This window comes from Somniosus microcephalus, chromosome 31, assembly GCF_052327205.1.
Source record: "Somniosus microcephalus isolate GS21.2 chromosome 31, FLI_Smic_1.0, whole genome shotgun sequence".
NCBI classification, from domain to species: domain Eukaryota; kingdom Metazoa; phylum Chordata; class Chondrichthyes; order Squaliformes; family Somniosidae; genus Somniosus; species Somniosus microcephalus.
The window spans coordinates 37,013,352-37,034,753 of NC_141017.1; the positions used below are offsets into that span (position 1 = coordinate 37,013,352).

The 21,402-nt window shown below is 48.3% G+C and overlaps 1 protein-coding gene across 1 annotated transcript in view; it reads right to left on the reverse strand.

Moving 5' to 3' along the window:
* Window positions 1-21,402, reverse strand: part of LOC147097756 (voltage-dependent P/Q-type calcium channel subunit alpha-1A-like) — a 728,667-nt gene that overhangs the window by 204,478 nt on the left and 502,787 nt on the right. The window contains exons 21-26 of the mRNA XM_085971842.1: window positions 20,299-21,186; window positions 16,273-16,748; window positions 13,840-13,978; window positions 11,319-11,448; window positions 9,826-9,885; window positions 2,970-3,076 (exon numbers count right to left, since the gene is read on the reverse strand). Of these exons, the coding sequence (XP_085827968.1) occupies window positions 2,970-3,076; window positions 9,826-9,885; window positions 11,319-11,448; window positions 13,840-13,978; window positions 16,273-16,748; window positions 20,299-21,186 (1,800 nt within the window). The remainder of the gene's footprint in view (window positions 1-2,969; window positions 3,077-9,825; window positions 9,886-11,318; window positions 11,449-13,839; window positions 13,979-16,272; window positions 16,749-20,298; window positions 21,187-21,402) is intronic.

A 21,402-nucleotide genomic window follows, 5' to 3' on the forward strand; every position in this document is an offset into this window, starting at 1 on the left:
CAGCTGTGGATGCAGATCTCTGTGAAGCAGCTGGCAGATCTCTGCAACCACCTCCCTTCTGAAGCGCAGCCTCTTAACACAATGCGCGGCAGTCATGGTGAGATAGGACACCTGCTGCCGGTATTCCCTGAGTGGGTAAGGCCTACATTGCCGACGCCTGATGGCCCCTCTGCGTCTAGGCATGGCTGCCCCTCTCACACAGCGTCTGCGAGCCCTTCGCACATAATGCTGGAACTGAGGGTTGGAACCCCATGCAGCCCCCATAATAAACTTGCAAACAGTGAAATCACAAAGAGTCAAATTTCCAAGCTCTGGCCAGAAGCCAAAAATACCTCTCCTATGTTGTCCCAAATCAGTAAGGTCTGTTCCTTGGTCTCTGTCCAGAAATCCAAAGCACTAAAGTCATTGCAGCAAAATGGCTGGCCTTTATAGTTCAGTGTAAGTGCCCTTTAATTAGCGCTCCCCGAGGCCCGCAGGGCCTCTGCTGCGTTCCACTTCACAGTTCTTAACAGCGCCACGCCCACATTGGGCGGGCGCCACTGAATTTCCGGTTTGGGGCGCACAAACAGCGTTGCACGACGAAATGACGTCATAAGCTGCGCGCGCAGCTGAGCGGGTTTGCGCCGGCGCTAAATGTCAACTGAAGTTGGGCGTTGGCGCAGACCGGCCTGCGCCCGGGCGCTAAGTGCCTAGCGCTGGAAATCTACCCCTCTTATGCGTTAACGGCTGGCGAACGCAACTGAATTTCTAGGCCCAAGTTTGAAAAGGCCGTTCAGCCCATTGAGCTTAACACTCTAATTCACCCAGTCTAACGTCCAACTGGAACTCCCCTAATGTCTCCGATTCCACTGCCTTAACTCGCAGATTGCTCCAAACATTAATTATCCTTCAATAAAGACATTTTTTCTAAGATCTGTTTTCAATTTATTTTCGTTCATTTAAACATCCGTTCTCTAGTACTATTAGCCTAACTGATCTAAAAGGAATAATCTCTGTTCACCTTGCCCACATTCTTTAATATTTGATATACACATCAATGGGGATAACCTTTAACCACCTTCGCTCTGGCGTGTAGAGCTTAAGCTGCTCTAGACTTTCCTCGAAGCTCATCCTCTTTACAATTTGGATCATTCTTGTCGCTCTTCCCTGCATCTTCTCCAATGCCTTTATGCTCCTTTTGAAGTGCAATGACCAGAGCTGCACACAGCGCTGTGTGAGGTCTGACCAGTACAGTGTAAAGCCTCATCATTACCACGCTGGATTTGTATTCCTGACTATGTCTCCCAGCATTCTATCTGCTCCAATTCCTTTAAATAATATATTTAAAACCAGGTTGAAGGCACCAACATAATGTTGGACTATTTCATGAGTTACAACTGTGTCAGTTACATATACAAATTAGCCTGTTACCTGTGCCCCTAATCAGACTGAATGGGAGCGTCACGGAATGCCAGGTACATCTTCAGGCATTTGTTTCTGTTGCTGGGGGTGAGTGATGGTTAAATGGTTATGATAGGTAGGAAATGATAGGGATAAAAGGTATGGAAATAGGGATAAATAACTCAAAAATGGGGAAATTGGGCATGGAATAATTAACGAAGAATGATGGAAGGCCTGAACTGCACCAAATGGGATATTTACATAAATTTGAATAGGATATTTTTTAAAGAATACTTCGTGTAGTTACTGGTTGAAGTGGACTGATCACATATAGCCCCAACCAATAGTGAAAAGCTTGTTGCAGTTGATCTACAGCCTACGTTTCTACGGCAATGCTTTCAGAAACAACTTTTAAATTGTATTCACTACTTAGCGATTTTCACAATTTTCAGCGTTTTCACAAGTGTTTGTAATTTTGTTTTCTTTTTTATCTCCCCACCTCAACATGCAAACACCTAGAATCGCTGAGAAGGAGAGGGGAAGGGTACCCAGGTGAGCAAATATACCAGGACACACATCCTCTGTAACTCAAGACGAGAGAAGAGTGATTTAATTTCTTGTGCCAAGGCCTCAATTAACTTTTTGGCAGCCCGACCCCAGTCCTAAAAATGCTGGCTAATGTTTGGCCTGATTATCCACAGCTATGGTTAGTTTCCCTTCTAATTTTAATCCCTTCCTCCCCTGAGGGTGTTGACTCATGGTGGGTTACAGATCTATGGGCGATAGCTGTCCTTTGGTATCTCACTCAGTCTTCCTGTCGGAGCAGGGCAGTGAGTGTCGGCAGGCTACTTAACCGTGAGTGGTCATCACACCTGAGACCAACATCCAAACTAGCAGGAGTGACTGAACGATGATTAGGAGCTGAAATTCCAGCTGATTTTTCAAACCCTCACTAACTAAAGGGTGCTAAAGCCAATTATAGCATCTCTCCCACTGTCCGAAATAAGATCAACCAACTCAGCATGGACCCTGGGATCTTTCTGGTCTGTATAGCTCAGTATAAGTGCCAACTGAGATACCAGGGTTGGAGCACTGGTATTAGAACAGAAATGACTTTTGGCAAAAGAACGTTTAACGTATTTATGTGACAATCTTCTGTCCAGTATCTTAATGAAGGTACTAATACCTCTATTTTCAATGGGTTAACACTTCTGTTAAAATATGGGACATAGGAATGCCATATGAACTTGTTCAGCTTTTATCCACTATCATCAACAGCAATTTCTATTGCGTTCATTGTGTTTACATTGCGCTAGTCTTCAAAGGAACACTGCTCCTCAAACCTGTTCCCAAACCCCACCCCACTCCAATCTGGCATTGAACACTTATGAAAACTTAAAATTTGAGAACAGTTGCTAAGTACAGACAGCATGCATTTCATGTCCTCTCTCTGCAAGCATAGAGATACGAGCAGAGTGTACATACCGTGCCTCTCAGTGACAAACTGAGAAAGAATGAACGCGCTGCATACACTGTTCCTAGGCAGCAAACCCTTCCAAGCAGGCACATGAGATCAGGAAGAAACTTACGTGAAGGCAAAAGCCACCAGTGCACCGCTGACTACGATGAAATCCAGAATATTCCATAAGTCTCTGAAGTATGCTCCTTGATGCAGGACTAAGCCAAGGTCAATCATCTTTAAACGGAAAGAGGAAAGAAATAAATGGCACTTGACTATCACATTCACATTTTTTCCTTCACTACTGTGCTCTGAAAGGTGCTGACACATGCTGGAGTATGATAGCAGCCCCCCAGCACCTGACTCATTCTCCAAGTTTAAGCAGAGAGTGCTGGCAGACTGTTCAATTCTGAAGAGCACCACGTCCTCCCATCGACCAACATTCATGCATCGATACGCTAACTTTTCCTACTTTTCACTACTGATAGCATAGCGAAGTGGGAACTCTGGCTAATTTTTCCTCCCTAGCCCAGGGTACTGAGGCCAATTGTAGCTTCCCTACCGCTATCCCAGCCAAGATTTTCTTTTATTCGTTCATGGGGTGTGGGCGTCGCTGGCAAGGCCAGCATTTACTGCCCATCCCTAATTGCCGGTGAGCCTCCTTCTTGAACTGCTGCAGTCCGTGTGGTGAAGGTACTCCCACAATGCTGTTAGGGAGGGAGTTCCAGGATTTTGACCCAGCGATGCTGAAGGAACAGCCGATATATTTCTAAGTCAGGATGGTGTGTGACTTGGAGGGGAACTTGGAGGTGGTGGTGTTCCCATGCGCCTGCTGTCCTTGTCCTGGGTGGTAGAGATTGCAGGCTTGGGAGGTGCTGCTTTGTCCTGGATGGTGTCGAGCTTCTTGAGTGTTGTTGGAGCTGCACTCATCCAGGCAAGTGGAGAGTATTCCATCACACTCCTGACTTGTGCCTTGTAGCTGGTGGAAAGGTTTTGGGGAGTCAGGAGGTGAGACACTTGCCGCAGAATTCCCAGCCTCTGGCCTGCTCTTGTGGACACATTATTTATTACCCAAGTCCAAACTTTACACAGAGTTACATAGAAACTCCAACATGGAAACAGGCTGTTTGACCCAACCAGTCCCCGTTGGTGTTTGTGCTCCACATAAGCGGGAGTCCTAATCCCATGTCCCAGCCTTGTTCCCATATCCCTTTTCCCCCTTTCCTTCAACTACCTATTTTTAAACATCAATAAGGTCTCATTAACTCTGGTAAGTACATTCTACGGCCTTATGACCATCTGTGTAAAAAGGTTTCTTCTGCCCTGTCCTAAATCTCTTACATTTAATCTTATATCTAGGTCCTCTTTTTTTCTAGACTCCTCAACCACTAGAAGCAGCGTGTTTCTATCTAGCCGATTCCACGTCTTCATAATTTTAAATACTAATAGACAGGTAGCCTAGTGGTTATAGCATTAGACTAGCAAGTGAGACGTCCTGAGTTCAAATTCCACCATAGCAAGCTGTGAACTGGAATTCAATAAATCTGGTAAAGTGACCATAAAAGCTACCATTTTGTAGTTAAAGCCCAACTGGTTTACTAATATCTGCAAATCTACCGTTAAAATAATTTGTTTTGTGTCCAGAGCATCGCACACAAGCTTCCCCATTGTTTCAATGTAGACTCATCTCTCAAATTTTTGATTGTTTTTCATAGTTGAAGTCGTGAACCAATCATTCAGATAGCCGGGGGGAAAAAAATCAGTCCCCCCCGCCCCCTATTCTAATTGGTCATAGAAAGAGTGAATCTTTGGGGGAAAAAAATTCAGCTCTTTGTTTGGGGCTATCTCTGTCCCCGCCAAACACAGAAAATAAGGAGAAAAACCATAATTTAGCTCTATAACCATCAGAATGTTTTCGCCCCCTGGGAAGAATTTCTTTGAGAATAATATATAACAAAATCATGACCCTGTTTTTTATAAATGTCACAAATAGCGCTCAAATAAATTCTTCTTCCCCTTCCGCTGCCCCCACCACCATTAGCATCGTTTCAGACCTAACCTGCCACTCTCACTCCTTTTTCTTTTTTCTAGATCTTGTTTAAGATGTCAGCCGTGGCTCAGCAGTAGTACTCTTGCCTCTGAGCCAGAAGGTTGTGGGTTCAAGTCTTGAGCACATAATCTAGGCTGGCACTTCAGTGCAGTACTGAGGGAGTGCAGCACTGTCGGAGGGGCAGTACTGAGGGAGTGCCGCACTGTCGGAGGGGCAGTACTGAGGGAGCGCCGTACTGTCGGAGGGGCAGTACTGAGGGAGCGCCGTACTGTCGGAGGGGCAGTACTGAGGGAGTGCTGCACTGTCGGAGGGGCAGTACTGAGGGAGCACCGCACTGTCGGAGGGGCAGTACTGAGGGAGCGCCGTACTGTCGGAGGGGCAGTACTGAGGGAGTGCTGCACTGTCGGAGGGGCAGTACTGAGGGAGTGCTGCACTGTCGGAGGGGCAGTACTGAGGGAGTGCCGTACTGTCGGAGGGGCAGTACTGAGGGAGCGCCGTACTGTCGGAGGGGCAGTACTGAGGGAGTGCTGCACTGTCGGAGGGGCAGTACTGAGGGAGTGCCGTACTGTCGGAGGGGCAGTACTGAGGGAGTGCTGCACTGTCGGAGGGGCAGTACTGAGGGAGTGCCGTACTGTCGGAGGGGCAGTACTGAGGGAGCGCCGTACTGTCGGAGGGGCAGTACTGAGGGAGTGCTGCACTGTCGGAGGGGCAGTACTGAGGGAGTGCCGTACTGTCGGAGGGGCAGTACTGAGGGAGTGCTGCACTGTCGGAGGGGCAGTACTGAGGGAGCACCGCACTGTCGGAGGGGCAGTACTGAGGGAGCACCGCACTGTCGGAGGGGCAGTACTGAGGGAGTGCCGTACTGTCGGAGGGGCAGTACTGAGGGAGTGCTGTACTGTCGGAGGGGCAGTACTGAGGGAGCGCCGCACTGTCGGAGGGGCAGTACTGAGGGAGTGCTGTACTGTCGGAGGGGCAGTACTGAGGGAGCGCCGCACTGTCGGAGGGGCAGTACTGAGGGAGCGCCGCACTGTCGGAGGGGCAGTACTGAGGGAGCGCCGCACTGTCGGAGGGGCAGTACTGAGGGAACGCAGCACTGTCGGAGGGGCAGTACTGAGGGAACGCAGCACTGTCGGAGGGGCAGTACTGAGGGAACGCAGCACTGTCGGAGGGGCAGTACTGAGGGAGTGCCGTACTGTCGGAGGGGCAGTACTGAGGGAGTGCCGCACTGTCGGAGGGGCAGTACTGAGGGAGTGCCGCACTGTCGGAGGGGCAGTACTGAGGGAGTGCTGCACTGTCGGAGGGGCAGTACTGAGGGAGTGCCGTACTGTCGGAGGGGCAGTACTGAGGGAGTGCTGCACTGTCGGAGGGGCAGTACTGAGGGAGTGCTGCACTGTCGGAGGGGCAGTACTGAGGGAGTGCTGCACTGTCGGAGGGGCAGTACTGAGGGAGTGCTGCACTGTCGGAGGGGCAGTACTGAGGGAGTGCTGCACTGTCGGAGGGGCAGTACTGAGGGAGTGCTGCACTGTCGGAGGGGCAGTACTGAGGGAGTGCCGTACTGTCGGAGGGGCAGTACTGAGGGAGTGCTGCACTGTCGGAGGGGCAGTACTGAGGGAGTGCTGCACTGTCGGAGGGGCAGTACTGAGGGAGTGCCGTACTGTCGGAGGGGCAGTACTGAGGGAGTGCCGTACTGTCGGAGGGGCAGTACTGAGGGAGTGCCGTACTGTCGGAGGGGCAGTACTGAGGGAGTGCCGTACTGTCGGAGGGGCAGTACTGAGGGAGTGCTGCACTGTCGGAGGGGCAGTACTGAGGGAGCACCGCACTGTCGGAGGGGCAGTACTGAGGGAGCACCGCACTGTCGGAGGGGCAGTACTGAGGGAGCGCCGCACTGTCGGAGGGGCAGTACTGAGGGAACGCCACACTGTCGGAGGGGCAGTACTGAGGGAGCGCTGCACTGTCGGAGGGTCAGTACTGAGGGAGTGCCGCACTGTCGGAGGGGGCAGTACTGAGGGAGCGCCGCACTGTCAGAGGGGCAGTACTGAGGGAGTGCCGCACTGTCAGAGGGGCAGTACTGAGGGAACGCCGCACTGTCGGAGGGGCAGTACTGAGGGAGCGCCGCACTGTCGGAGGGGCGGTACTGAGGGAACGCCACACTGTCAGAGGGGCAGTACTGAGGGAACGCCGCACTGTCGAAGGGGCAGTACTGAGGGAGCGCCGCACTGTCAGAGGGGCAGTACTGAGGGAACGCAGCACTGTCGGAGGGGCAGTACTGAGGGAGCGCCGCACTGTCGGAGGGGCGGTACTGAGGGAACGCCACACTGTCAGAGGGGCAGTGCTGAAGGAACGCCGCACTGTCGGAGGGGCAGTACTGAGGGAGCGTCGCACTGTCGGAGGGGCAGTACTGAGGGAGCGCCGCACTGTCGGAGGGGCAGTACTGAGGGAGCGCTGCACTGTCGGAGGGTCAGTACTGAGGGAGCGCCGCACTGTCGGAGGGGGCAGTACTGAGGGAGCGCCGCACTGTCGGAGGGGCAGTACTGAGGGAACGCCGCACTGTCGGAGGGGCAGTACTGAGGGAGTGCTGCACTGTCGGGGGGGGCAGTACTGAGGGAGTGCCACACTGTCGGAGGGGCAGTACTGAGGGAACGCCACACTGTCGGAGGGGCAGTACTGAGGGAGCGCTGCACTGTCGGAGGGTCAGTACTGAGGGAGTGCCACACTGTCGGAGGGGGCAGTACTGAGGGAGCGCCGCACTGTCAGAGGGGCAGTACTGAGGGAGTGCCGCACTGTCAGAGGGGCAGTACTGAGGGAACGCCGCACTGTCGGAGGGGCAGTACTGAGGGAGCGCCGCACTGTCGGAGGGGCGGTACTGAGGGAACGCCACACTGTCAGAGGGGCAGTACTGAGGGAACGCCGCACTGTCGGAGGGGCAGTACTGAGGGAGCGCCGCACTGTCAGAGGGGCAGTACTGAGGGAACGCAGCACTGTCGGAGGGGCAGTACTGAGGGAGCGCCGCACTGTCGGAGGGGCGGTACTGAGGGAACGCCACACTGTCAGAGGGGCAGTGCTGAAGGAACGCCGCACTGTCGGAGGGGCAGTACTGAGGGAGCGTCGCACTGTCGGAGGGGCAGTACTGAGGGAGCGCCGCACTGTCGGAGGGGCAGTACTGAGGGAGCGCTGCACTGTCGGAGGGTCAGTACTGAGGGAGCGCCACACTGTCGGAGGGGGCAGTACTGAGGGAGCGCCGCACTGTCAGAAGGGCAGTACTGAGGGAACGCCGCACTGTCGGAGGGGCAGTACTGAGGGAGTGCTGCACTGTCGGGGGGGGCAGTACTGAGGGAGTGCCACACTGTCAGAGGGGAAGTACTGAGGGAACGCTGCACTGTTGGAGGGGCCGTCTTTTGGAGGAGACGTTAAACCGAGGCCCCGTCTGCCCTCTCAGGTGGATGTAAAAGGTCCCACGGCACTATTTCAAAGAAGTTCTCCCGCTGTCCTGAACAACATTTATCTCTCAAGCAACATCACTAAAACAGATTATCTGATCATTATCACATTGCTGTTTGTGGGAGCTTGCTGTACGCAAATTGGCTGCCGCATTTCCTACATTACAACAGTGACTGCACTTCAAAAGTACTTCATTGGCTGTAAAGCGCTTGGGACATCCTGAGGTTGTGAAAGGCGCTCTAGAGATGCAAGTCTTTTTTTTCTTTATACCCATGCTCTTACCGTCTCAGCGACCACTCACTGCCCCCAGCTCCAAGCCTTCATCCTGGGCCGCCACTCTTTGGTGAGACTTGCCCACCACTCACTTCCTGCTGCACCCTGGGCCCTCTTTCCGCCATGTGACCAGTCTCTATTGCTTGATAGACCTCCGCTTCCCTGTCTACCAATAAAAAAAATGAAAGACTTGCATTTCTATCGCGCCTTTCATGACCTTAGGATGTCCCAAAGCGCTTTACAGCCAATGAAGTACTTTTGAAGTGTAGTCACCATTGTAATGTAGGAAACCACTCCCAGTACTGCCTGGTAACGACCTGCGCACCTCTTCCCCCATTACTGGGGCTCCGGACCACTATCTGTCACAGAAAATATACCAGTTATACTCAATTGCTCAAAGCCATCAGCAGAATCTGACAGTCAAAGTTTAGGCCAACCTCATTATTACGCAATAAGGTACAGCAGAGGAGCAGCTCATCTCTTCAAAGCCTCTGTATTTTTCCCAATATTTTCTTCCTGAAGAAGCCAACTCCTCACTGGGGTACATTTCCATGTGATGGCTGTCCTTCTAGTACCTCAGCCAAGTGAGCATGCTTCACATGCAAGCCTAGAAAGCGAGTGCTGGCTATTGATCACAGGTGAGCAATCACATCAGAAGCTATCCCAATCCTCTGCTTCCCTGAGTGCAACACACTTTGCAGAATCAGTCTCTGAATAATTATAGATACTTAGAATTTACAGCACAGAAACAGGCCATTCAGCCCTGCTTATCTATGCCAGCATTTATGCTCCACATGAGCCTCCTCCCACCCCATCAACATATCCTTCCATTCCTTTCTCCCTCATGTGCTTATCTAGATTTCCCTTAAATGCACCTATGCTATTCATCTCAACTATTCCCTGTGGTAGCGAGTTCTCACCACTATCTGGGTAAAGAAGTTTCTCCTGAATTCCCTACTGAATTTATTAGTGATTACCTTATATTTATGACCTCTAGTTTTCGACTGCCCGCAAGTGGAAACATCTTCTCTATGTCTAACCTATCAAGTCCTTTCATAATCTTAAAGACCTCTATGAGGTCATAGGGAATTAGGGAATTTATCTCTGGCAGATTTTTCCCTCTCTAACCCAGGCCGGCTGAGATCGGTTAACTCAGCCCAGACCAGGGATTGTCCCTGTGGCCTTCCTGCAGTACATAACGCAGATACTCACAGTGCCTACTTACCTTAATAACCATTTCAAAGGTAAAGACTCCTGTAAATACATAGTCAAAGTATCTTAAAACCTGTGGAAAGAAGGAATGAAAATAATGAGCAAAATCAAATTTGCACAACCTAGTCATAGAGTTATACAGCACAGAAAGAGGCCCTTTGGCCCACCGTGTCTGTACCGGCCATCATGCCCTGTCTAATCTAATCCCATTTTCCAGCACTTGGTCCGTAGCCTTGTATGCTATGGCATTTCAAGTGCTCATCTAAATGCTTCTTGAATGTTGTGAGGGTTCCTGCCTCTACCACCCTTTCAGGCAGTGAGTTCCAGATTCCAACCACCCTCTGGGTGAAAACGTTTTTTCTCAAATCCCCTCTAAACCTCCTGCCCCTTACCTTGAAACTATGCCCCCTGGTTATTGACCCCTCTACTAAGGGGAAAAGTTCCTTTCTATCCACCCTATCTATGGCCCTCATAATTTTGTACACCTCAATCAGGTCCCCCCTCAGCCTTCTCTGCTCCAAGGAAAACAACCCCAGCCTGTCCAGTCTCTCTTCATAGCTGAAGCGCTTCAGCCCAGGTAATAGTAATAATAGTCACTGATAACAATTGTCAATAATGATTATTATTGAATTATATCTCCTACTCTGACTCATTCTTTCCCATGATCTCAAAATTGTGAAACTCCTCACCTCCTTCGGTCTTCCCTTCCTCTTACAAACTAAAGGCTTTTGAAACCCCAGCTTGCTGTCACCTAACCACTACTTCTCGATTTGTTTGGTCTCCTCTGTTGGGGGAAAGAGCTGTTAAATGGAGATCAGAGACGCTTTTTTTCTTGGTTGTCAGAGGTTTGTTCCCTAATCATCAAGCAATGTTGATAGGTAACGTAAGACCTTCCCAATTTAGGCACCCAATCAGCATCAGGTGCTTTCAAGCCAGGCACAGTAAGGTTAGATTCAAAGTAAAACTCCCTTTACTCTGCCCAGACAAAGTGCCTCAGGAGCAAGCTCAGAAGAATGCCCCCAGTCCCTGCAGAAATGGTTTAAGTTCCCACAGCAGTGATCCTCCAGGTATCTCCAGCGGTGTGGAAAATGTAGTGTCAAAATTAGGAGCCATTTTGCGCTTTTGGGGACTGGGTTGAAGCTGCCAAAACCAGCAGAGAGAGGGGCGTATTTTTACAATTTAATGGCAGGCTCCGCGCAGTCTGCCAATAAAGTCTGGGCAAAATTGAAAACCAGAACCTCGAGATAAAAGGGAGTGTAACCCACTGCTCCACGTAGTCACCAGGGAGAGACATAGAAACGTAAGTAGGCCATGTGGTCTACTGACCCTGCTCTGCCATTTTGTTAGCCATGGACGTTTAGCTTCTGTACTCTTAACTTTATTACCCCACCCCCCTCATCCTTTTACACTCAGGATCACTCTCATTGTTCTTGTCTGCACCGTCTCCGATGCACCAGTGACCCTTTTGAAAATACAGTTACTAAAAAGGAAAAGGCGGCAGCTTACGTTGTTTCTCGTGGCATTTGGTTGGACGGGATCTTCCGCGGCCAGTGCAATACTGCTCATTGTGATGACCATGAGGATGCACATTTCGAAGTAGCGTAGATTTACAATGTAATGGCAGGCTCTGCGCAGCCTGTCGAGAAAGTTTTAAAATAAAGAGGTTTGTTGCAATTGTGGGTTATTGCTGTAGCTTTGTAAAACTAGAACAAATTAACCAGTCCCATCAACACAAACGGTTGTTAAAAAAACAGATCAATGCATTGGTAGGAGTGATCATTTTTTCAGTTAACAGACTTATCGTGCATTTATACTAGATATTTTCCTCCACCACTGCCTCTACTATTAGCAACCTGTGGCCTAAGGAGTAGAAGTCCAGGAGCAAGTGGGAGAACAATACCGCAGCTGAGTGAAGAGAAAGCAGTAGACAAAGGCTAACGCTCAACACATGAGACTCGGCAAGTAAGCAGCGGGGAGGCTGAAGGAAGAGAAGCAAAGAATGGCAGCTGGTAATGGTAGCTATCAGGAATGTGTTAAGAACATAAGAATTAGGAGCAGGAGTCGGCCATACGGCCCCTCGAGCCTGCTCCACCATTCAATAAGATCATGGCTGATCTTCAACCTCAACTTCACTTTCCCGCCCGATCTCCATATCCCTCGATTCCCCTAGAATCCAAAAATCTATCGATCTCAGTCTTGAATATACTCAATGACTCAGCATCCACAGCCCTCTGGTGTACAGAATTACAAAGATTCACAACCCTCTGAGTGAAGAAATTCCTCCTTATCTCAGTCTTAAATGGCCGATCCCTTATCCTGAGACTATGCCCCCTAGTTCTAGACTCTCCAGCCAGGGGAAACAATCTCTCAGCATCTACCCTGTCAATCCCCCTCAGAATCTTATATGTTTCAATGAGATCACCTCTCATTCTTCTAAACTCCAGAGAGTATAGGCCCATTCTACTCAATCTCGCCTCACAGGACTCCTCTCCTCTCATGCCAGGCATTATAATGACAAATTTTCTATATTTGGTGGGTGGCTGTGATGTTAAGGTGAGTTGCTGAAGTGACGTTTAGTGACATCATCGAGTTCCATTCTTGTTCCATTACTAATGAAGAGTACCACCCACTGGCCATTGCTCCCTTTTACTGCTGTCTGACTATTCCAAAGCAGTTTTCTTTTATTGTGAGTTTTTTTTTTTGACTGGGGGGGTTACTGTCACTTTCCTGCCCCAAATCAGGCAAGACAGTGACAGATAAGGGGGCCAAAATGGGGAGTGAGGCCAACTGCCACCGCACTGCTCCGACCGGAACTTTCCTCATACTGCCCTTGCTGGGACTCCTCTCCCACCCAGCTCATTTCCTTTCCATCCACCCCTGTTTCTGCAGCTTCCCAGGATCATCAGGTGGAGAGAGAGAGCTTTAGAGTGGTCCCCATTTCACCAGTCAGCACTTATCTGTTGAACAATAGCAAAATACTGCGGATGCTGGAAATCTGAAGTAACAACAGAAAATGCTGGAAACACTCAGCAGGTCAGGCAGCATCGTGGAGAGAGAAGCAGAGTTACTCTATTTTTCTCACTCCACGGATGCTGTCTGACCTGCTGAGTGTTTCCAGCATTTTCTGTGGTTACTTATCTGTTGAAACTCAGTGGGAAATTTGTCAAAGGCTTTGGGGCACTTCTGCTCCTATAATGCAGCTCCCATTATTCAGGCGTCATAGCAGTGGTCCCACTGCGATAATGCCTGGATTTTGCTTGGTCTCCTGCTTTCTGGTGGGAATCCTGCTGAATCCTGGACTCCAGTCCAGGAAACTGGGCTGGAGTCAGAGTGGGATTGGGGTGACAGATATAGGTCCTGCCCTGTCCTGTAAAGACAGGAAGAGGGAAATCCAGCCCTTGCACTCTATAGCTTTGAAAAGAGACAACCGAGAAGAGATCTGAGTAAATGGTGTAGAAAAGGTAAATATGGAATGTTAGTTCAATTTAAGCTACAATAGTAAGACAGGAAGGTACAGGTTCAAAGTTAGGGTTGATATCACACAAAGAATGATCAACACCTGGAATGGACTTCCATGTAGATAGTAGAGGGAAAAAATCCTAAAATGTTTTAAGAGTTAGGTGCTATGCTGGGGGAACCATAGGTTTTTTTATGGATAGGATATCCTAAATGTCCTTCCTCATCCATATTTCTCTTGTGATCTTTGTCCTCTTTAACGACTTACCCGAGGGTCACTGCTGGCACTGCAGTGGCCCGTTCTTCGACTCCACTTCGCCAGCGAGCTGCCTAGGGACGCCTATTGACCTCCGCAGCTCGCCGGCTCAATGATAATAAGGCCAGAGGCCCAATATCACGTGCTCCTCGGGCCTAAACATTCAGACGCGTGGAATTTCTAGGCCTGACACTCCATTTTCTTCACTGACATTGTAAGTAAGTGTGACTGGGAAATACAACTGGACACTTCTAGACAAATAAAGTTTCGGCCTTTAGCAGGCCAAGCTCTGACAAGTATTTGCAAGTGACCTACGGATTGGTAGTGCTCAATATGAACATGGAGCTATAGGGTGGCATCGGCTTCGGCCCGTCTGTGTCATCTTCCTCCACTTCCTCTTCTTTCTTTTCGCCTTCCTTTTTTGGCAAAACGTCTGTGTTTGCATTCTTGTTTACTGAAAGAAAATAAAGAGATCCATTTCTTGGTTTCCCTTTTACACGCTTGTCCATGTTTTGCGATGTCATTACATTGGAATGACATCTGTTTGAGATTGTTAGACAAGCCAATCTGGTGTTGCCTAATCCATTGACTAATCTGGATGGTTTACATTTTCTTTCCTCCCCTGAAGATATTGGCTTTTTTTACTTTGGCAAGTACTTGAACAAAACAATGGGCCGGATTTTGCAACCCCCACGGGTGCGTGCGAGGTGTGTACGCACCCATAGGGGCCGCGCAAATGCCAGTTTCAGGCATGTGAAGCGCATGCGCTAAAACCCAGCACTTGCGATCTATCAAATCTTCTTGACAGATCGCACGCCTGCCTGGGAGAAGGGCCTCCATGGGCAGAGAGTTCCGCTTTCTGCACAACCTCTGCCCGCTGAAAGCCTTTAAAAATCTTACGTCTGGTAAAAAAAATTTTTTTTTTAAATTTCCACTCATTTATAATTCAAAAATAAGTTTATTTTTAGCCCTGTAAAAAACTTTAATAATTTTTGCAAAAAATTTAATTTTTGTTTAAAATATTTAATTTAATGTAATTTTAAATGTGATTTAAAAAAAAATTATTTAATGTTTAACTGTTTTTTAAGTGATCCCCATTCATACTTTTGACAATTCTGTGCGCACAAACCTGTCAAGGTGTGATGGGGAAATCCCTTCTTTGATTGGTTCCCCATGGCCCACGTGATCCCAGGGACGCTTGCGCCTGGGGTACCTGGGTCTCTGCGCATTTCGTAGAGTGGAGGCCCAGGATCGCAAGTCTCGGGACCTGCGGAACCAGCAGGTAAGTGCGTAGATTTTTTCCGATCGGAGGCATCTACCCGCAGGAAACCTCCGATCGGAAATTCAGGCCCATTGAAAATAATTAGTTGGCGACAAACAGAATCCTGAACGGCCTAGCTCAGGGGAAACAGCTTCTCCGTCGAATCCTTTCATCATTTTAAACACCTCAATTAGATCACCCCTCAGCCTTCTAAACTCAAGGGAACCCAGACAATGAGTGCTGGAAAGCTCATTTACAAAGTGAGAGGGAACCAGGTGACAGTCATGCCCAATCCTGTCCTCACTCAACTGCCACACACTTTCCTGGCTGATTTTATTTTACAATTTTAGTGCCCTTTCTATCAACCCTGATAACTCAGTCCAGAGGGGGTCCAAACTTGAGACTTCATTGATCTGTATGACCAAGTCCCGCACTGGACAGAACTATTACTAATTGAACTGATCAACTGAGTAAAAAAAAATATTTCACAAGAAAGATTTGCTGATGTGTTTACAACAATGGGTACTTCGTACTGTATTTCATTTAATATGGAGGGGGAGGAGGTCACAAAACAATGGGCAACACTCAATGTTCACTCCCACATTAACTGGATGCTTTCTAATTCACATTATCCATTATCACCCATCATTAGTTTTATGGGCATACCAAACCAAACACTAAAGTCTCAATACAAAATAAATTACAGCAGTTTAAAAATTGCCTCTGAGGAACAAAGAAGTCACATTTCCAGTTCACGCAGGTGTGTCCGATTCCTTCAATGTTCTGCTACCAATATTTAGGATGCTTAAAAGACAACTTCTATCCCACCAGCCTGGGTTGGATCTCAATCTAGATCCCAGAGGTGAAAGGCTAGTGTGCTAATCACTGCATTACCCAGTCCCAGCGAGGGATTACCATCTCAAAATTGTCTTGTTTTCCATACCAGAAATCACTACACCCTACTCCAATCTCTTATTTTCCATTTTCATTTTTACTGTTAGTACTCCATCAGAAGCTACACCGTGATCATTTAGAGAATTCTAGGGCCCAAATTCTAGTGGAAAAGCCCATTTTTTTCATTGTTAGCCGAGTAGCTTTATACAATATTAAACTTTATGTAGCACTGGGAAAAGAATGAGCATGAAAATGGCACTGCTGAGAACACGGACAAGACAATAGCAGACTGTCCAATGGTCACCTGTATCAATGAGTTCATTTTCCTTCTAACAATGACTTTGGATATTTCCAAGTCTCAAACCAAACCAGCTCAAGAAACTGGGTTTGGATAGAATGATTCAGATGATAGTGGGGGTGGGGGTAGGGGGGTGCTACGTTTAATCATTTCATAAATATGTTTATAAAGCACAGATTCTTATTTTGTTACACATCCTGCACGGAGGAAACCTCTCCCCTGACTAATACCAAACTCATAGTAAGATGCCCAGACTGACTATTTATCTAAACGACCTTTCGACCAACAGCCTTACCTTGTAGAGTCGGATCTGCAAATGGGATATTAACAGTTGTATGATCAGGCTTCTTAGCATTTTTTGCTGGATTGTTGGGATTGGTTGGATTAGTTGGATTGGTGAGGATGAGGTTATTCTCTGGATTCTTGGGGTTCCCAGGATTGGTAGGATTTCCTGGGGTAGTTGTTGGGGCCTTACGATTGGCTGTATTGTGGGGATTGGATGGGTTGCTGGGATTATGAGGGTTAGTATGGTTTGCAATTTTTCCAGGATTATGAAGACTGGAGGGATTGGAAGGATTGGCTGGGTTAGTGACGTCCCTGGGGTTACTGGCACTCCTGGGATTGGGAGGCTGGGTTGCCAGCTTGCTGTTTCTGAGGTTGTCTATGTCTTCCGTGTGTTGTCCATTCTGCCTGTTCATGTCCTGCTGCACTGGTCGTGTGGTGGAAAGGGCTGGGCCACCTGGAGCAGGGGGAGCACTTCCTTGGCTCTCTCTTCAATAACAAAATGGAATCGCAAATCAGAGAAAGTAGAACAGAAACGCACAAACTAAAAGAATGAAGAGATTCAAGTCAACACAAAATGTCTGGCATTAGACAGAACACACAATATACAGAGGTTGCCAATAGCACTGCAACAAATGCACCCAAGATGTACTTGTCATCTTTAAAAAATAAATCCATTTGTGTCCTGGTCAATACTTACTCCTCAACCAACATAACAAACAGATGATCTTGTTATTCATTTCACTGTTGTTTGTGGGAGCTTGCTGTGTGCAATTTGGCTGCTGCGTTTCTTACAATATACTTCAAAAGTACTTCATTGTGTAAAGCGCTTTGGGACATCCTGCAGTCGTGAAAGACGCTATAGAAATGCAAGTCTTTCTTTTTTCATTTGTTTGGACCCCATTTGGTGAGACCACATAAGGTGAAGACTAGGGCAGCACAGTGGTGCAGGGCTTTGCAACTGCAATGGGCAACACTGCAGAGTGGCAGGACAAGGAATTATGCCAACATTTCCCCACAAGGTGGGTCGGTGATAGGGCTTCCTCTGTGCACTCTGCTTAATGAAATCATAAAACTGTTTATAAAGAATGGATTCTGATCTTGCACAGAGGAAACCTTTCCCCATTACCAATACCAATCTTACGCCTACAGGAAGTTTGAAGTGAACAATAATAAAAATGTATAAAATTATTCAAGAGGATTGACAGAAGGGCTGAGAGCAGACAGGGAGGATGCCTGGCGAGAAACCAGAAAGAGGGCACTGAGCATAACAAACCTTTTTTTTTTAAGGTATTGCTGAACATTAATGTACATCAATCACAACTGTGAAATGTGCTCCAAGGTTTGTCTTGCCCTGGGCTCAGTATCAGCCTGAACCACTTGAAGACCCCAAAGCTGTACATGGGTATATAACAGTGTAAATTATAGAAAGAAAGAAGGAAAGAAAGACTTGCATTTCTATAGCGCCTTTCACGACCACCGGACGTCCCAAAGGGCTTTACAGCCAATGAAGTACTTTTTGAAGTGTAGTCACTGTTGTAATGTAGGAAACGCGCCAGCCAATTTGCACACAGCAAGCTCCCAGAAACAGCAATGTGAGAATGACCAGATAATCTGTTTTTTAAGGTGTTGGTTAAGGGATAAATATTGGCCCAGGACACCGGGGAGAATTCCCTGCTCTTTTTCCAAAATCGTGCCAAGGTATCTTTTGCGTCCACCTGAGAGAGCAGACGGGGCCTCGGTTTAACGTCTCATCCGAAAGACGGCACCTCTGACAGTGCAGCACTCCCTCAGTACTGCCCCTCCGACAGTGCGGCACTCCCTCAGTACTGCCCCTCCGACAGTGCGGCACTCCCTCAGTACTGCCCCTCCGACAGTGCAGCGCTCCCTCAGTACTGCCTCTCCGACAGTGCGGCGCTCCCTCAGTACTGCCCCTCCGACAGTGCGGCGCTCCCTCAGTACTGCCCCCTCCAACAGTGCGGCACTCCCTCAGTACTGCCCCCTCCAACAGTGCGGCACTCCCTCAGTACTGCCCCCTCCAACAGTGCGGCACTCCCTCCAACAGTGCGGCACTCCCTCAGTACTGCCCCTCCGACAGTGTGGCACTCCCTCAGTACTGCCCCTCCGACAGTGTGGCACTCCCTCAGTACTGCCCCTCCGACAGTGCGGCGCTCCCTCAGCACTGCACTCGGAGTGCCAACCTAGATTTTTGTGCTCAAGTCTCTGGAATGGGACTTGAACCCACAACCTTCTGACTCAGAGGCAAGAGTGCAACCCACAGTGATTATAGAAGTCAGTGAACATTTTATAATTCAGTCAGCATGTATTATATAGATTTGTCAGTGGATATTCCAACAGTCTATATTATATAACTCAGTACACATTATTTAACTCCATTTATATACATTCTATAACTACTCAGTGCCTATTATGCAGTACCAGTCTGTTATACATCTTGTACACATTGCTTTATCAAGCTGCATTACCTGAGAATTGAGAGACTGTAATTTATGGGCATGCAGATTAATTTCCAGTGTCTTTTACATCCTGTGTCAGACTTCCATTTTGGACTGTTCCTGATTGCCAATGTTCTTGACTACCAATGGTTTTCTCATTGTGCAGACAGCTTACTCGGGCCTAAAAGTGGCCATAATTCATAAGCAAAGGCAGGGGTGAAGCAAATCCACTGGTTATACAAGAGGGCTGCACTGTAGGTAAAGCATTGGAGCCCAAAGGTTGCGTCGAGGAGCAGTGAGATGAAAGATCTTTGTCCCTGAACGTTCACATGTTGAGCTCTTGATCTCAGCCGCTCCACCATGGAGATCCCAAGTAGTGGCCGAGGACTCCCTCTGTGGTGGGAGGGGACGGGAAAATTATCATGGGCCACTTGTAGGGCATGTGAAAGCCCTTATCATGAGAATATGTTCTTCATCTTGAGATTGGGAGCTGAGAGCTGGGCAAAGTATGAAGTATTTTTTTTTATAACTTCCCTCTCCGCGAAGGCACATTGCTGGGGTATGGTTACCTGCACCTTGGACATCCTCAGTTACCTCACCAAAGTGGCGATTCTTAATGCATGAACCTCATTAGTGAGTGTCAACAGGTTATGCAACCATGGAGGGCATCAGAGCCCAGCCCAATCATGTCCTTGCCTGAATACGCAGGCACATTGTTCACTGGCTATTGATCAATGGCAGAAACCATGGCTGATTTTTCTGCTCTCCACCCCAAGGATACCGAGGTCAGTTTTGCTGATCTTGCTGCTGTTCTGGCTGAGATTAGGTAACACAGCACAGAGCAGAGATCAAGCTTGGGGCTTTGCTGGTCTGCACGGCTCAATACCATACTCGCTGACTATCTCCTCCCTCTGAGCTTCCTGCACTTTAACCGGCTTGGGCTCCCTTACAAATCTGCCCATTCGCACAAAGATCAATTAAGAAGCTGACAGATAAAAAAGGCATGCAGTTCTGGGGCACCTTATCATGTCTCACAGATTTACACACATAATGACTTATTTTGAAATGTAGTTACTGCTATTCTGTAGGCAAACACGCAGCAAGCACGCACAAATGGTAACAAGACAAATAACTATTTAATTTGTTTTTTATTATGTAATCTGAGGGAGGACATGGGAATAATCCCTACTGTTCTTCAAATAAGGTCATGGGATCGATAGCATTCATCTGAATCACAGGAATAGCCAGAAGAGTTGAATGTCTCACTCAAAGATTATCACTTCCAACAGTGCAGCGCTCCCTCAGCACTGCACTGGAAGTGCCAGCCTAGGTTATGTGCTCAAGTCTCTGGAGTGGGACTTGAACCCACAACCTTCTGACTCAGAGTCAAGAGAACTGCCAATTGAGTTAGACTTTTACTTCGGATTGCTATCTTGGCAAGACAGTTTGCCCTTTTAAGTCATCTACTATTATAGGATATAAGCACACTGGGCAGTGAATTTTGCATTTCATACAATGTGTTCTCATAAACTGAACCATATTACTTTAAATGTTTTGTCAAATCACTTTAAAATGTTACCTACTTCTTCCGTTTGTGCCTCCTCTCCTTTGAAGTTGGATCCTTGTCATCTCTCTCTTTTTTTGCATCATCATAAGTGGATTGAGCATGACGGCTCCTGCGTCGTTTCTCCGCCCCATCTGGATTCTCGCTTTCACCACCGCCTTTCCCTTCCTTGTTGCCCCTGGTGCCTTCCCTGTGCTTTGTTCGCCTCTCACTTCTTTCACTCTTGACACCCTCCTCTACGCCACTGACGTCATGACCTTCTGCATTACGCCGGTGTGGCCTGTGCCTGCGCTCTCTGTCTCCCTCGGGCCTTGGCGAGGCACTTCTCCCTTCTTTGCTTACTCCGGGTCTGTGCTGGTGTCGCCGATGGGTCTCATTGGCTCGATTCCTTTCACCCTCACCATCCCTCGTGCTCCTCTCGTGGTTTCCTTCCCGTTCCCTTCCACGGTATTCCATATCTCGAGGAACACCATCTCGATTTGATTCTCCTTCTTTGCTGTTGCTGCGATACCTCCTGGGCCTGTCTCCCTGTTCCACTCCCCCCATTTCTCTCTCAAGTGTCCTGTCCTTGTTCGGATCGTTGGATCGATCATGGTAACGCGTCTGCTTTCTCAGAAACTCCTCCGCCCTCTGCTGACTGCTGCGTTGATCAGCTGAGGGTTCTGAAGGCCTGGTTTTGTTAGTGTTGTTGTTCCTGTTTTCCTGAGGGTCAACGACCAATGGTCGATCCAGGTGCGTTTTCATGTCGCGCCGGATGTTCATGGAGTAGGCCATTTTCCATCTCTCGTCAGGGTCTAACTCATTGTAAATGGCCTCCCGACTGGTCATCAGATTTTGCTTTCTCATCTCATTCATTCGCTGCTCCCACACGGTCTTTCCATGTTTCTGGTTCTTCTGCTGCTCTTTCCTAGAAAGAAAATAGAAGTTACCAGGTTGACTGGCCGGTGCAGTATCCGAAAACCCCATAGTAACTAAAATCTGCCGGTCTGTAGGAGATATTTTACAAATGAACTCATTCTTTTTCAATAGATCAACTCCACCTACTTGCTTTCTCATTATGTTCCAAACCTCCCTCCAGAGAATCGTCTAATTGTCTCTGACCCCTTTTTGTTCTGTGCACTTC